An 18,075-nucleotide genomic window follows, 5' to 3' on the forward strand; every position below is an offset into this window, starting at 1 on the left:
CGAAAGATGTTGATCTTTGTTCTAGTACCTCTTTTTGTCTTAAAGTCTGCTTGCCATGGTCAAAAATGCTTGAATAAAACCCTGCTAGGGACGCTCACGCTGTTGAGCACGCATAACAGTATTAACCGACCCAGTTGTCCACGTCTGTCGCCATGGTTACTTTTGCAGTAGTCAGGTCAAACCTGGCGGAAACCGGGGGTAACGCGGATATGACGTCATTGACTGGCGACTCCTCATCCCTGCTCACACGCCCCGTTTCCTTGGTTTAAAATCGCAATTTTCTCACAATTTACAAATAGTTGGAAACATTTGGGATATTGTAAGTAATCAACCAAACAAAATATATAACATTGGCCTAGTGGTTTGGGATATTTTACTGCAAAAATCTTGAATATTGAACCTTTAAAGGGATACTCCACCTTTTTTGGAAATAGGCTCATTTTACAACTCTCCCAGACTTTTACCGTTTTTGAATCCATATCATGTAACTACAGAAGACTCAAGTTTTAAATAGGAAAAATATCGAAACAAGTAGGTCTTTTTTTTTTTTTTTTTTGAGAAATGCTAATGGTCTTGTGCACTTCCATGATGTATGCTAAGCTATGCTAAAAGTGGTACCGCCAGAACCGGAGATCAGCTGAATGGATTGAGTAATATGACGCAGTGCCTGAAAATAGTGCCCAGATTCCAAAGTGACCGCGACTAAGTTTGTGTAGTCATTACGCCTGCTGGACTCATGGTACTCCAGTAAAGTTTCTTCATTACACAGGAATGAGAGTATAGTTCCTAACCATATCAGCCTAGAAAATCGCAACTAACTCCAACTCCGTCGGTCTTAGTGCACGATGTAACTACAGAAGGGTCAAGTTAAATAGAAAAAAAATATCGAAACCTTTTGGTCATTTTATTTAGAGAAATGCTAATGGTCTTGTGCACTTCAATGATTTATGCTAAGCTATGCTAAAAGTGGTACCGCCAGAACCGGAGATCGGCTGAATGGATTCAAAAACGGTAAAACTCCGTTTAACTCTGGGGGAGTTGTAAAATGAGCCTATTTCCAAAAAAAGAGGAGTATCCCTTTAACGCCGGACAGATGGAGATTCACATCACCATGTGGAAAGAAGCGTAACTGAATGGGGAAGCATAGGTTACTGTAAAACTACGTCTCTTGGCAAAAGCCGATACAAATTAGCATGAAGTTATATTTTTCTCAATAAAGATAAAGAAAAAATTTTCTTTGATATTTCTCAATAAAAAAATACAGCATTATTCTGTTTAAGAATGATGACATGACAAATGTAATAATAATAATAATATATATATATATATATATATATATATATATATATATATATTACGCTTTTACTTGATTAAAAATGTCACAAAACATACCTTAAAATGCCATTTCTTTCAGTTTAACTATATAAATAATAGGTAATAATAAAATATTATTACATGAAGTAAAGTTTGATTGATTACATTAAGAATCATGAGAACAGCTTTAGATCAGGCATACTACTGGGGTCCTGAGCTGGGGCTCATCAATTCCCTGGGACTTAGCACTTCACCACACTGGTATTTATAACCCAGATTTAAAAGTGGTTTATATCAGGATGTCACACAGTTTGTTATTTTTGTATGTGCTGGAATGGATAAGCTGATACATGGGCAAGTGTGACAGAATATTTGTTATTTAAATACTAAAAGCCTTCCCCTCTGGCCTTAATCCTGAGCTTTTGACAAAACAAAAGTGTGCTGTGGAGGCAACTATTGCCAGCTGAGACAATAGAGAATAAAAAAAGGTGCATTTTTAATCTATACAGTGAAGACTATGCATTATTTTACATTAGATAACTTTATTCAATGTCTGTCCCTAATCATCCCAATCTGTATAGCTACTGTTAGATCTACCTAAAAAAAAAAAAAAACAGAAAAACACTGTTTATTTCATCTGTATCTTTGTTCTATTGTTTATTTGTGCTTTTGATTCTCAATTTTCATTTTATGACTGTCTTTAATAATGTTTGAAATTTATATTTTATATTGTTTCTATGGTGATTTTTATTTATTTATTTACATTGTTCTTGGAAATCTGCCATGAATGGGTGTGTGTGTGTGTGCATATGTGACAACCTTACAGACAGACATAAAAACTGAAATTTGCATTTTCCTTTCTACACTTTTTCTTTATTTCAGCATGGCTTGGATCCTTGATACACAAATATTTGCCTGACCATCTGGTTGGTCAGTGCCTTCCAGTTTTTTTTTATTGTCTTTCAGAAATAAAAGACACCCCTTTATCACTGAGCACACACAAAGAGTAGATCATCTGTGTAGAAATGAAGGCTGCCGTCGCCGTGGTCCTGTTTTTGAGTCTCTTTAGACTGAGCTTCAGTCTCTACAGAAAACACTTCTTTGTGAATACATTCATGACATGGGAAGCTGCACAAACGTATTGCAGAGAATACCATGATGATCTGTCCACGGTCAATAAAGAAGAGGCACAACTGCTCTCTGCAAATTCAGGAATCAATCATGAACTTTTTTGGATTGGACTGCACATGAGTCCTAACAACCCAGAACAATGGATTTGGTCTGGAGGTGAGAATGAAAACATCGACAATTGGGACATTGGAGAACCAAACCTACTACACACTGAAAAGTGTGGCATTGTAAGAAGATTTAATTATAAACTGCACAATGTTATGTGCTCACGGACTCTACCTTTTTACTGTATGAATGTCTTTGAGCTCATTTTGGTGCGTCAGAATAAGACGTGGGATGAAGCCCTGGACTACTGCAGACATAACTACACTGACCTGGCAAGTCTTAGTTCTCAGAGGATTATGGCAGAGGCGATAACTAACACTATAACATCTCAGACAGCTTATGTGTGGACTGGCCTGCGCTTTATGGCTGGTCATTGGTTCTGGGTCAGTGGTGATGATCTTCAATATAAAGCCTGGTCTGTGGAGGGGGAGCTCCAGTGTCCTGCCATAAATCTGCGCTGTGGAGCTCTGGATAGACAAAATAATGTTTGGAGACCCAACAATTGTGAGGATAAACTTAACTTTCTCTGTCTTAAAAAGCTATAAATGTGCTTCATGTTGCAATATACATCCATTTCTTCATGTAGGCCTATATATGATATTGATTCTTTTATAAATCATGAATCTACAGAAATCTATATGTATGGTCGTTAAAATTAATGGATTTTTAATCTTTAATTGTATTTGTGTCAACATATACATTGTCTTGTAAAACAATGTTTAGCTGATGTTTAAGATCTTTTATGAGCTTGCAGATACATTATAAAACACTATTGTAAAATACAAGATTTAGATGCATAGTTAGATTTTAATAGCCATGTTAAAAAGCTATGTAAAACGATCATGCTTTGCTATTTTTAAACTCAATGATATTTTCACGTAGCCTATATCGTACGGATCAACAGTTTGGTCTAGGACTAACCAGGCTGTAATGTATCAGATTGAATGTCTTTATAACCATGCCTTGAAAAGTTTAGAAAGCAAATAAGATATCATCATTGTAAATATAAGATTCAAAGTTTTGCTCATTTAGTTTGTTTTCACTATGTACAGCTTGTATTCAGGCATTTAAATGATCTTGCCCCTCGTGTCGTAATGTACTGTTATGAGATTGCAGTAGTGCAGCAGATCCACCGGAGCGGCTTCTAGCAGCAATTGTAAAATTTTATTCTGTAAAAAATCTTTTGCTCAGACTGCCTTCTAAGTGAAAGGTACAACATTTTGGAATGCACTGCCTGATCATTTCAATTTACCTTTGGCTAGCCACGCCCTAGAATGTAGATTGACCAATCACAGCCCAGCCAAGAACCAGCTCCCACAGAGGTCGGACACTTTTTCACAGCGCTTCATTGACTTTCAACACAGGCGTCTCATATTTTTGGTCTCGGCAGGCTATTACCGTCGAAGTTTTATCCAAAATATGGTTAAACGTTGTGCCTCGGGCATTTTCAACACAGATACGCGTTTCTTAGAGAGGTTGGAGGGGGGTGTCCGTTTTTTCCCTTGCCAAAACCAAAGTAAAATCCTGACAGCGACAAGTGTTTTGGATTAAACTGTGTGGACGTCCTCAGTCAGCTAAACCCAAAGATCAACAAGCACATCTTTTTTTTTTACTTCTAACCTTAATGTGACTGTGAAGTTATACTAGTTAGACTGTTTTATAATGTTTTAGGTTATGATTTCGGTTCTCATACCGGTTGTTGATACGCTAGCACATGCTGCTAATAAATACAACGTTATACACTCGTGTAGTCCGTTTGCTTTGTAATAACGATTATAGAAGTGAATAGAGACCTACTCAGCTTTGCATGAACAGTGTTGCTCCCTGATATTGTTAGTCCCAGCCTCCGTCTCGATTAGTAGGAAATGCGGTGGTTCATTTTTTGACTGTGACCGGTAACGTTATGTGTTTGCCTCTATTTGGATACCTTGTTTCTTGCGTTTCACCTGTATATGCATTGAATATAGCCTTCGAACGCATATTGCAGCCCCTTTTGCCTACTTCTATCGGACACTTTATTTGCTGCTTTATAAAAGTTTGATAACATTTCAGCAGGAAGAGCTGTTGCAGCATAAGCCTTGCAGAGCGCAGATGAACTTTGACGGATGTAGCAACAGTAACTAAGGGGGGCGGAGCTTAGCCAAAGGTGAATTCTGCTGCAAGTTTTAATATTTTTCAAAAAACTAAGTCTTAGTTAATTCAGAAATAAATGGTTATTATTTTTATTTATTTATTTTTTTGTATTATTGTTGTAGTCCATAAAAGGCCCTTCTAGGGACAAGTGTTGTAAATTAGCTTTCGCTAAGCACTAATTGCTCACTTGTAAATAATGTTATGCTTACCACAACACAAATGTTCCTCCATTCCGAAATTAGGCATGGTTTTGGTCAGCTTTTGTGTACACTTTTGTGTACACTATTCCCATATTTGCATGTACTATGTGTGTACAGGCCAGTTTGGCTGCTTTGGATACACCAGGATTCACAACCCAGCAGCAAATACTCTGTTGTTGGGTTTTGACTGTGCAGAAGAATTGAAACATTTCACTGTGCAAAAAACAAACAAAAAACAAAAAACACACACAATAAAAGATCATAATAACAATGTTATTTTTATATAAGCTACATCTTGCATGATAATAATAATAAAAATCCTTATCTTGGAACACTGTGTGCCTGAACACGACTAAAAGTAATAAAATATTTTACTCTTGTTTATAGTTTTGGGATATATTTGCTGACACAATGGTAGGATTGCCACCTTCAAGGGATAACCATTGCAGAATAAAAAATACTATTAAATATATAAAATACTATTAAATGAACAGTTAATTAAAATACAAAAAACAAATCATCTTATGATTCACAGTGAAAAATCATAAACTGTGTGCATCTTTATATACCTCAGCTTGTGGAAAAGCTACTTGTGATGAACTGTGATTCACCACATGTGACTTTCTATTCCCTCTGTTTTTATGCATGTTTAATGTAAAAAACTAATTTTAATAGTAACGTATAACCTTGCTAATTTAGTAACAAACAGCGGTTGGGGTTTATTTATTCATTTTGTAAATTGCGGTTTTAAATTGTAAGGTTGACTGGAGTTACAGGTTTACATCTGTTGGATTTACCAGTTTTTTCTTTTTTATGTATTTATTTAGTAATTTACTGTGTAAAATTGTACCATTTACTGATTATTCTTTTTATACTATTTTTACAGAGTTATTCTGGAAACCACAGATGCCTTTTTTTTTTTTTTGCATTAATTGTACATAAAATAGGATACATTGTTAATCAAGCAGAATGGAAATCCTGACCGTATAGTAATTTCTTGCTTTTGGTAAGGATATTGACAGCAAGTGACAGGAAGTATCAATAGAGGGCAGTGTATGATTGTATTTTCTCTAAGTTCTTAGTTGTTGTTTTTTTTTTTTTTTTGGACAAAGCCACAGCATATGAATTAAACCATGAAACCAATCTCAGTTTTTAAAAGTCATATGTAAATGAAAGACATTAAAAGCACAGACCGTTATAGAAAGAATTATAGACAACCAAGTTGTATTATATCTTAGTCTGTAGACTGTAACATTTTACAGGAATTTGTCAAGCTGTTGCCATTTTACTGTATCAATGCAGTAAACATTATTTTTATTTATGATCTCAGACTTTGAAGTATGTTTCAGATACATTATTGATAGCTTTGTTGCTTAGGTCTTTGGAGAATTCAATCGCATGTTTGGGAAAAATCTGAGATCTCACTTCTACGCAGCTTTGCTTGTGACTATGTTGTAAGGCAATAAGTGATGTGAGGCTATGCTGTACATAAACATTTTGGCAGCCCCAGCGATCGTATAGTATATATATTTTGGCAGTACCCAGCAATTGGTGTGATCGTATAAAGCGAAAATTTGCAATATTAAATTTTTAACTCGATTACAAACTTGTTTTATTTAAAGGTCAGTTTTGAGTCTATGATACCTAGATATTTAAATTTAGACAAAACTTTTATTTTTTCCCCAGACATATCAATATATCTAGCTGATTAGCTGACGGGGTCCGAAAACTTGTTCCATAACTCAAACACGCTTGCATGTAATAATATGAAACTCGGTACACATGTAGATCTCATCGTTATATACTTCACACTCTTACTTTTTACCCCAGGAAGCCAACAGGAAGTCGGCTATTGAGGGTTGTTTGGAAAATGCTTGCAATGGAATTTAAAATACTCCTCCTAGAGCTCTGATCCAAATTCGACGAAACTCGGCCAGCGTGAAGTCAAGACATTGAGGATGAAAGTTTGCGAGGGTTTTTTTTTTCTCTCAAACGGTTTGGCCATGGCGAGAAAACGAAATTATGGCGGAAAACGTGAAACAGGAAGTGTGTCATAACTTTACTGATCATTAACATTGACCATACATTAACTGATCTTGATGAAACTTCAGCAGTGTGTTCGCTGTAAGAAGACGATCACATGGATTGACATTTGTTCTGCTGAACACAAAGGAAGATATTTGGAAGAATGTTTTAATCAAACAGAGAGATCTGTTTGCTTAAAACATTCTTCCAAATATCTTCCTTTGTGTTTAGCAGAACAAATAAACACATAAAGGTTTGGAAAAACTTGAGGGCGAGTAAATACTGACAGAATTTTCATTTTTGGGTGAACTAACCCTTTAACTGATCTGGATGAAACTTCAGCAGTGTACATGGATGTGACTATTGTGAGTCAAAAAGGCTGCATCAGAAAGGCTGAGGTTCCTCATTGCAAGGGTGTAAATGCAGATCTGCGTAGTAGAGTCACCCTCACAGCCCTCTTCATGCTGTTTCTTCATATCTTCATCAGCGTAAATGATGGCAGGATAAGATTCATTTGCAACCTCTCAGTCTGAACCAGTATGCATGAGGTCCTCCTGCACATTTCTCATCTCATCACAGAACGGGGAGGGAGCAGCAAGACAATGACGACGTCTATGCGACACACCGAAGCAGTTTGTTTATACCAACATGGCAAGCAGACGCGAAGTTACCTTTCGATACAGCCTTATGGCAGTTTCACACCGCGGCACTTGAGTGGCACTTGAGCAGCGAGTCAGTGTAGCTAACTTATATCATCACTGCAGCTGCAGACAGGGGCGGAGCTACATGGTGGCCAGGGGGGGCCACGGCCACCATTGGTCAAGGCTCGGCCCCCCTGCTGGCCCCCCCTCCCAACCTCACGGGAAAATAAATTTAATAATAATAAAAAATAAATATAAAAACTCCAGTAACGGTGTAAAAAGGAAGCTGAAATATATGCATTTTTTAATCAAGTCATTGATTTGTCACTTGTTGGGTCTCGCCCCCATCAACAGTGCGAGACATAACGTGCCTGCATTCTGACCGCGCTGTTTACACCTGGCCACTTCATGTGTTTTCTCAGATCGGATAGCTATCTGATTTATCAAAACGATTCCATTTACACCTGGTCACATAAATGTGTTTTTGCAAAATGGATATAACTCCGATCGTCAATTCCCGCGGTATATAGGCTACAGATTTAATGAAGTGCACGTCACCGAAAGCAACAGATATGAGCTGGATTTTATTGATCATCGGCTAATTTCAAAATCAGCAAAGACGGTGATAAGAGAGAGCGGCAACAGAACTGGTAAGATCATTTCTTTCTTTACTTTTAATGAAGATGGTAGTGTTAATCGTCTGCGACTTACTTTCACTTTGATTTGCGATAGATTGCGGCGCGTTGGCTTGCGTTCAGCCGCTCATCTGAGGTGATGCGCGTCGCAGTAGCGTCGTCATATCTGACTAAAATAGCATGACATGTAGCCTGTAACACGCTCTTCTTTTTTTCTTTTTTTTTTTTTTGCATTTTTGGGAGTATTAACATTTACATATGTGGTTTCAAGAACAAGATGCATTTACACTTGTCCAGTTTCGTCTGGAATGCGGCCCAGACCACCTTCTGAAGTGGTTTGAGTGATCGGATTCAAATCCGTCTCGAATGCGTTTCGGGGGGCATTTACACCAGGTCTTTTCACAATCGGATAGCTATCCGATCACAGAAAACGCATGAAGTGGCCAGGTGTAAACGGCCCCTATAATGTAGCATAGGGTTCTTTAATCAACTCCGAAGGACATTTTATGCTAAAAAAAAAGGTTCAAAACTGACCAGAAAGAACCATTTTGGCTCAAAGGTTTTTTAAAGGCTATTATTCATTCATATATTACATTATTCTGCAACATTTGTAGTTGTTATTAAATTATTGTTTATTAAATTGTTGTAGGAACTTAATATCACATTTTAATCATGCAGATTTTTAGAGGATAAAAAGTTAAATGGCACTCTTCGTCTGATATTGATTAATTACATTTTTTAACCACCATATATTAAATTTTGTGATCATTCACATGCATTGCATTTTAAGGGTTCCAAATACGTAACGCTTTAGAACCTTTTAAGGTTCTATATTGAACCTTTTCTTCTAAGAGTGTAATTGTTACAGCAGACACAAAGCGAACAGAACATTTCAGGGTAACACTTTAGAATACGGTTCCTTCGTTAATGACTTACTATAGAAGAACCAATGAGTAACACAATATTAACAATCTAGTAACTATTATTAACAAGAAACTCTGATTAACAAACTAGTAAGTAAAAGCGTACAGATGAAAGTGGTAGTTCACTATTAAGTAATCAATAACTATTTTTTAATACTTCCCAGAGAACTACTGAAAAAGTTTATTAACAATCTAGTAACTACTATTAACTAAAATAAACTCTTATTAACGAATTAGTAAGTAATAGCTCACCGATGAAAGTGTTACTAGATACTTCTGTGGGAATTACTAATTATTTGGATTCATATTATAAAGTGAAGATCATTGGAACTAACTAGTAATGAGTCAAGTGTTACTAAAGACATTTTCTAAAAGTATACTAAAGTTCACCAAAAATCTCAAACGGTTGCACAAATCATGACTAGATCATGTAGTAACACTTGAGTAATTACTAGTTAGTTCCAATGATCTTCACTTTATAATACAGATCCAAATAATTAGTAAGTAATAGCTCACAGATGAAAGTGTTAGATACTTCTGTGGGAATTACTAATTATTTGGATCCATATTATAAAGTGAAGATCATTGGAACTAACTAGTAATGACTCAAGTGTTACTACGATCTAGTTATGATTTGTGCAACCGTTGTAACTTGTTGTACAAATAAATTGGATGTTGCACTTAAAATGCAATGGTTTACCTAAATAAATTATCGCCTAATATGACAATTCATATTGTGTCTTTCTGTCATTTGCACTAAAAACATCCCTGTCTCATGTTAAGGTCCCTAACCCCTCACATAATGGTGACACATTGCACTCGCACATTTATGAATTAGACATTATTAGTGTCATAAGGGAGTTCAATCCATTGTTTATGGCCTGACGAGCCGCGTGTGAGTTTTAGTAATAGTAGTTTTTGACAATCAAGTGCCACCCCAAATAAAAGACTGGCACAAGCTGGCCCCCCCAGAAATAATGTCCTGGCTACGCCCCTGGCTGCAGACGCGTTAGAGTATTCACACTGGAAGCGTTTTTACAGTGTCACATCAGCGGCTCCAAAGCTACATATACTGTATAAGCGAGCAATTCTTTACAAAGGCAACTATACATTTGTTTTTAGAAGTTGGTCATTTATAACATTGATAGTCTTGAAAGTTTGAAATTGGGAGGTGTACAACATTCGCATATAAATGTTAAACAAAACAAACCAGAAAACGGCTCCAATCTATTAGTTTCAGTCATACTTTCGATATGTTTACAAGACAGCAACTCAACCCAATTTGGGTTCTGCTAGCCCATGTAGCTGTCAATGTGTTACATACACTAAAAGGCCGTTTATATAATATTTTCTGTCTAGTATACTTTAGTTTTTTTAATATAATACACAATAAAATCAAGTTTTTAACCGGGTAGCCTAAATCTTCTATAAATATTTTTGAGTCTTTTTTTATTTTTTATTTGCCTACTCAAGTTCTTTTTAAAACTCACTAGACATGCTCATTCGGTGCATTTCGGGCATTTTTTTTTGCGTGAAATCATATTTATTTTTGTCCATCAATAGTGTTCTTTCACATTAATTTAGCTCACGCCACTCTCCTGCTGGACGCCCACACGCTGCTCCTGCTCCCGATGCGAATGCACTCAATGACTAATATCAGGGCTCCAGACTGCGACCAAATGGTCACATTTTGTGACCAAAATTTGAGAGTGTGCGACTGAATTTTACATCCAGTCGCACATGTGAGACCAGTAAATTTGCAACACGTTAAACGCATGGTTAAGCATGGAAGTGGCGCGTCAATTAATCTGTGACAAGAATAGCGCACGTAAACGTCTATGGGAAGGAGACGGAGACAAATATCACAACCTGCATGTGCATCTGAGCAATAAGCGATCTATCAACTCGTTAGTCATTACCTAGCAGCGAATGCAAACAAAAAGAAAGTGGAGCGAAAATATGCTACTCATAAACGCCTCATGGACCGTTTATTAGTTTTGGACCAATAATAGACAGAGCAGCGCATATCCTTTCTTATGTAGGCCTATATCTATGGAGCAGCGCCCCGAACCACTGACAGTAAAATAAAGCCCCGAACTTGCCAGTCGCGGGCTGTTCTCGATCACGTGACACTGTTACTAGGAGATCCAGTGAAGAAATCCATTGAGTTCGCCTCAGAATTAATAACATCACTACGAGATCCATTGAGAAACATTCCAATTCGGCGCGGAGTTCTGTCATAAACCGGATATCAGACCAAACAGCGCTGACGTGGAGACCAGGAGAAACACTTATAGAAGCCTTTCAGTCCACAAATTAGCTCACCACAGATTTTTTTTTTTTTTTTTGTAGAACTCTGTGTTCTTATTTGAGGTGGTGCTGTCCCCTGAAATTTTAGTCTGGAGCCCTGTGAATTTAGACTTAACCAGGGTGGCTACAGGTATAAACATTTTAATTTTAAGACTTTTTAATACCACTTCTAAATTAAATTTAAGACCAAACTTACGATGGAAATATAAATTAAAAATATACAGTAATATTTCCAAGTAAACACACTGTCTGTTCAAAAATATGGTGAAATGACAATAACCAAGTGTCAATTCCATATGTGCAGTCGCCTGTGGTGGAGTACAGTGGAGTGAAAAGAAATATAGAAGGCATTTTTATAAATGTCTTAAAAATAATAAAGTATATTAATAATGGTTTAGATGTAATTTACTAATAAAGGCATAGAACCAGTTTATTTGTATTGTACTGATAATAGTTTCATATAATTAGTTTGTTAATTAAACTAATAATTATAAATAATTAATTTCCGTATAAAATAATACTACAAACACTTAAAAATTTTGAGTGTCTCTGATCTTTTTGAAACTCTGGATTCTGATAGAGGGTAATTGATGAATCTGATCATTTTTCACCCCGAAGAAAAAAACCGAAAGGGGTACAACTGTCGTTTTTTGTTTTTTTTTGGTCGAAATTTTGAGTTTCTCTGATCTTCTTGAAACTCTGGATTCTGATAGAGGGCCATGAGACTTAGACCTGAGTGCAAAAATGGAGGCTCTAGACCCTTCCAGAGCTGAGATATCAAAATTCAAAATTTCGACCCGAAAAAAAAAACGACAGTGTTACCCCTTTCGTTTTTTTTCATTTTCGGGCGAAAAATTACGTTTCTCCAATCTTCTCAAAACTCTGGATTATGACAGAGGGCTGTGAAACTTTGACCTGAGTCCAAAAATGGAGGCTCTAGACCCTACCAGAGCTGAGATATCAAAATTCAAAATTTCGACCCGAAAAAAAAACGACAGTGTTACCCCTTTCGTTTTTTTTTTTCATTTTCGGGCGAAAAATTAAGTTTCTCCAATCTTCTCAAAACTCTGGATTATGACAGAGGGCTGTAAAACTTTGACCTGAGTGCAATAATGGAGGCTCTAGACCCTTCCAGAGCTGAGATATCAAAATTAAAAATTTCGACCCGAAGAAAAAAACGACAGTGTTACCCCTTTCGTTTTTTTTCATTTTCGGGCGAAAAATTAAGTTTCTCCAATCTTCTCAAAACTCTGGATTATGACAGAGGGCTGTGAAACTTTGACCTGAGTCCAAAAATGGAGGCTCTAGACCCTTCCAGAGCTGAGATATCAAAATTCAAAATTTCGACCCGAAAAAAAAACGAGAGTGTTACCCCTTTCGTTTTTTTTCATTTTCGGGCGAAAAATTAAGTTTCTCCAATCTTCTGAAAACTCTGGATTATGACAGAGGGCTGTGAAACTTTGACCTGAGTGCAAAAATGGAGGCTCTAGACCCTTCCAGAGCTGAGATATCAAAATTCAAAATTTCGACCCGAAAAAAAAACGACAGTGTTACCCCTTTCGTTTTTTTTCATTTTCGGGCGAAAAATTTAGTTTCTCCAATCTTCTCAAAACTCTGGATTATGACAGAGGGCTGTGAAACTTTGACCTGAGTGCAAAAATGGAGGCTCTAGACCCTTCCAGAGCTGAGATATCAAAATTCAAAATTTCGACCCGAAAAAAAAAACGACAGTGTTACCCCTTTCGTTTTTTTTCATTTTCGGGCGAAAAATTAAGTTTCTCCAATCTTCTCAAAACTCTGGATTATGACAGAGGGCTGTGAAACTTTGACCTGAGTGCAAAAATGGAGGCTCTAGACCCTTCCAGAGCTGAGATATCAAAATTCAAAATTTCGACCCGAAAAAAAAAACGACAGTGTTACCCCTTTCGTTTTTTTTCATTTTCGGGCAAAAAATTAAGTTTCTCCAATCTTCTCAAAACTCTGGATTATGATAGAGGGCTGTGAGACTTTGACCTGAGTGTAAAAATGGAGGCTCTAGACCCTTCCAGAGCTGAGATATCAAAATTCAAAATTTCGACCAGAAAAAAAAACGACAGTGTTACCCCTTTTGTTTTTTTTCATTTTCGGGCGAAAAATTAAGTTTCTCCAATCTTCTCAATACTCTGGATTATGATAGAGGGCCACGAGACTTTTACCTGAGTGCAAAAATGGAGGCTCTAGACCCTTCCAGAGCCGAGATATCAAAATTCAAAATTTCGACCCGAATAAAAAACGACAGTGTTACCCCTTTCGTTTTTTTTTTCATTTTCGGGCAAAAAATTAAGTTTCTCCAATCTTCTCAAAACTCTGGATTATGATAGAGGGCTGTGAAACTTTGACCTGAGTGCAAAAATGGAGGCTCTAGACCCTTCCAGAGCTGAGATATCAAAATTTAAAATTTCGACCCGAAAAAAAAAACGACAGTGTTACCCCTTTCGTTTTTTTTCATTTTCGGGCGAAAAATTAAGTTTCTCCAATCTTCTCAAAACTCTGGATTATGATAGAGGGCTGTGAAACTTTGACCTGAGTGCAAAAATGGAGGCTCTAGACCCTTCCAGAGCTGAGATATAAAAATTCAAAATTTCAACCCGAAAAAAAAACGACAGTGTTACCCCTTTCGTTTTTTTTCATTTTCGGGCGAAAAATTAAGTTTCTCCAATCTTCTCAAAACTCTGGATTATGACAGAGGGCTGTAAAACTTTGACCTGAGTGCAATAATGGAGGCTCTAGACCCTTCCAGAGCTGAGATATCAAAATTAAAAATTTCGACCCGAAAAAAAAAACGACAGTGTTACCCCTTTCGTTTTTTTTCATTTTCGGGCGAAAAATTAAGTTTCTCCAATCTTCTCAAAACTCTGGATTATGACAGAGGGCTGTGAAACTTTGACCTGAGTCCAAAAATGGAGGCTCTAGACCCTTCCAGAGCTGAGATATCAAAATTCAAAATTTCGACCCGAAAAAAAAACGACAGTGTTACCCCTTTCGTTTTTTTTCATTTTCGGGCGAAAAATTAAGTTTCTCCAATCTTCTCAAAACTCTGGATTATGACAGAGGGCTGTGAAACTTTGACCTGAGTGCAAAAATGGAGGCTCTAGACCCTTCCAGAGCTGAGATATCAAAATTCAAAATTTCGACCCGAAAAAAAAACGACAGTGTTACCCCTTTCGTTTTTTTTCATTTTCGGGCGAAAAATTAAGTTTCTCCAATCTTCTCAAAACTCTGGGTTATGACAGAGGGCTGTGAAACTTTGACCTGAGTGCAAAAATGGAGGCTCTAGACCCTTCCAGAGCTGAGATATCAAAATTCAAAATTTCGACCCGAAAAAAAAAACGACGGTGTTACCCCTTTCGTTTTTTTTCATTTTCGGGCAAAAAATTAAGTTTCTCCAATCTTCTCAAAACTCTGGATTATGATAGAGGGCTGTGAGACTTTGACCTGAGTGTAAAAATGGAGGCTCTAGACCCTTCCAGAGCTGAGACATCAAAATTCAAAATTTCGACCAGAAAAAAAAACGACAGTGTTACCCCTTTTGTTTTTTTTCATTTTCGGGCGAAAAATTAAGTTTCTCCAATCTTCTCAATACTCTGGATTATGATAGAGGGCCACGAGACTTTGACCTGAGTGCAAAAATGGAGGCTCTAGACCCTTCCAGAGCTGAGATATCAAAATTCAAAATTTCGACCCGAAAAAAAACCAAACAGTGTTACCCCTTTCGTTTTTTTTTCATTTTCGGGCGAAAAATTAAGTTTCTCCAATCTTCTCAAAACTCTGGATTATGACAGAGGGCTGTGAAACTTTGACCTGAGTCCAAAAAATGGAGGCTCTAGACCCTTCCAGAGCTGAGATATCAAAATTCAAAATTTCGACCCGAAAAAAAAACGACAGTGTTACCCCTTTCGTTTTTTTTCATTTTCGGGCGAAAAATTAAGTTTCTCCAATCTTCTCAAAACTCTGGATTATGACAGAGGGCTGTGAAACTTTGACCTGAGTGCAAAAATGGAGGCTCTAGACCCTTCCAGAGCTGAGATATCAAAATTCAAAATTTCGACCCGAAAAAAAAACGACAGTGTTACCCCTTTCGTTTTTTTTTCATTTTCGGGCGAAAAATTTAGTTTCTCCAATCTTCTCAAAACTCTGGATTATGATAGAGGGCTGTGAAACTTGGACCTGAGTGCAAAAATGGAGGCTCTAGACCCTTCCAGAGCTGAGATATCAAAATTCAAAATTTCGACCCGAAAAAAAAACGACAGTGTTACCCCTTTCGTTTTTTTTCATTTTCGGGCGAAAAATTAAGTTTCTCCAATCTTCTCAAAACTCTGGATTATGACAGAGGGCTGTGAAACTTTGACCTGAGTCCAAAAATGGAGGCTCTAGACCCTTCCAGAGCTGAGATATCAAAATTCAAAATTTCGACCCGAATAAAAAACGACAGTGTTACCCCTTTCGTTTTTTTTCATTTTCGGGCGAAAAATTAAGTTTCTCCAATCTTCTCAAAACTCTGGATTATGACAGAGGGCTGTGAAACTTTGACCTGAGTCCAAAAATGGAGGCTCTAGACCCTTCCAGAGCTGAGATATCAAAATTCAAATTTCGACCCGAAAAAAAAAACGACAGTGTTACCCCTTTCGTTTTTTTTCATTTTCGGGCGAAAAATTAAGTTTCTCCAATCTTCTCAAAACTCTGGATTATGACAGAGGGCTGTGAAACTTTGACCTGAGTGCAAAAATGGAGGCTCTAGACCCTTCCAGAGCTGAGATATCAAAATTCAAAATTTCGACCCGAAAAAAAAAACGACAGTGTTACCCCTTTCGTTTTTTTTCATTTTCGGGCAAAAAATTAAGTTTCTCCAATCTTCTCAAAACTCTGGATTATGATAGAGGGCTGTGAAACTTTGACCTGAGTGCAAAAATGGAGGCTCTAGACCCTTCCAGAGCTGAGATATCAAAATTCAAAATTTCAACCCGAAAAAAAAAACGACAGTGTTACCCCTTTCGTTTTTTTTTTCATTTTCGGGCGAAAAATTAAGTTTCTCCAATCTTCTCAAAACTCTGGATTATGACAGAGGGCTGTGAAACTTTGACCTGAATGCAAAAATGGAGGCTCTAGACCCTTCCAGAGCTGAGATATCAAAATTCAAAATTTCGACCCGAAAAAAAAACGACAGTGTTACCCCTTTCGTTTTTTTTTCATTTTCGGGCGAAAAATTAAGTTTCTCCAATCTTCTCAAAACTCTGGATTATGACAGAGGGCTGTGAAACTTTGACCTGAGTGCAAAAATGGAGGCTCTAGACCCTTCCAGAGCTGAGATATCAAAATTCAAAATTTCGACCCGAAAAAAAAACGACAGTGTTACCCCTTTCGTTTTTTTTCATTTTCGGGCAAAAAATTAAGTTTCTCCAATCTTCTCAAAACTCTGGATTATGATAGAGGGCTGTGAGACTTTGACCTAAGTGTAAAAATGGAGGCTCTAGACCCTTCCAGAGCCGAGACATCAAAATTCAAAATTTCGACCAGAAAAAAAAACGACAGTGTTACCCCTTTTGTTTTTTTTCATTTTCGGGCGAAAAATTAAGTTTCTCCAATCTTCTCAATACTCTGGATTATGATAGAGGGCCACGAGACTTTGACCTGAGTGCAAAAATGGAGGCTCTAGACCCTTCCAGAGCTGAGATATCAAAATTCAAAATTTCGACCCGAAAAAAAAACGACAGTGTTACCCCTTTCGTTTTTTTTCATTTTCGGGCGAAAAATTAAGTTTCTCCAATCTTCTCAAAACTCTGGATTATGATAGAGGGCTGTGAAACTTTGACCTGAGTGCAAAAATGGAGGCTCTAGACCCTTCCAGAGCTGAGATATCAAAATTCAAAATTTCAACCCGAAAAAAAAACGACAGTGTTACCCCTTTCGTTTTCTTTCATTTTCGGGCGAAAAATTAAGTTTCTCCAATCTTCTCAAAACTCTGGATTATGACAGAGGGCTGTAAAACTTTGACCTGAGTGCAATAATGGAGGCTCTAGACCCTTCCAGAGCTGAGATATCAAAATTAAAAATTTCGACCCGAATAAAAAACGACAGTGTTACCCCTTTCGTTTTTTTTCATTTTCGGGCGAAAAATTAAGTTTCTCCAATCTTCTCAAAACTCTGGATTATGACAGAGGGCTGTGAAACTTTGACCTGAGTCCAAAAATGGAGGCTCTAGACCCTTCCAGAGCTGAGATATCAAAATTCAAAATTTCGACCCGAAAAAAAAACGACAGTGTTACCCCTTTCGTTTTTTTTTTTCATTTTCGGGCGAAAAATTAAGTTTCTCCAATCTTCTCAAAACTCTGGATTATGACAGAGGGCTGTAAAACTTTGACCTGAGTGCAATAATGGAGGCTCTAGACCCTTCCAGAGCTGAGATATCAAAATTAAAAATTTCGACCCGAAGAAAAAAACGACAGTGTTACCCCTTTCGTTTTTTTTTCATTTTCGGGCGAAAAATTAAGTTTCTCCAATCTTCTCAAAACTCTGGATTATGACAGAGGGCTGTGAAACTTTGACCTGAGTCCAAAAATGGAGGCTCTAGACCCTTCCAGAGCTGAGATATCAAAATTCAAAATTTCGACCCGAAAAAAAA

At 37.1% G+C, this 18,075-nt stretch overlaps 1 protein-coding gene across 1 annotated transcript; it reads left to right on the plus strand.

The window, feature by feature from the left end:
- Positions 1-2,154: 2,154 nt before the first annotated feature.
- On the plus strand, positions 2,155-3,132 carry LOC120469963 (macrophage mannose receptor 1). Its single transcript, XM_039659298.2, has one exon. The coding sequence runs from the start codon at positions 2,340-2,342 to the stop codon at positions 3,093-3,095; it is 756 nt and encodes a 251-aa protein (XP_039515232.2). The 5' UTR covers positions 2,155-2,339; the 3' UTR covers positions 3,096-3,132.
- Positions 3,133-18,075: the final 14,943 nt, after the last annotated feature.

The sequence above is a fragment of the Pimephales promelas genome, chromosome 1, assembly GCF_988280905.1.
Source record: "Pimephales promelas chromosome 1, fPimPro1.hap1.1, whole genome shotgun sequence".
Classification (NCBI taxonomy): domain Eukaryota; kingdom Metazoa; phylum Chordata; class Actinopteri; order Cypriniformes; family Leuciscidae; genus Pimephales; species Pimephales promelas.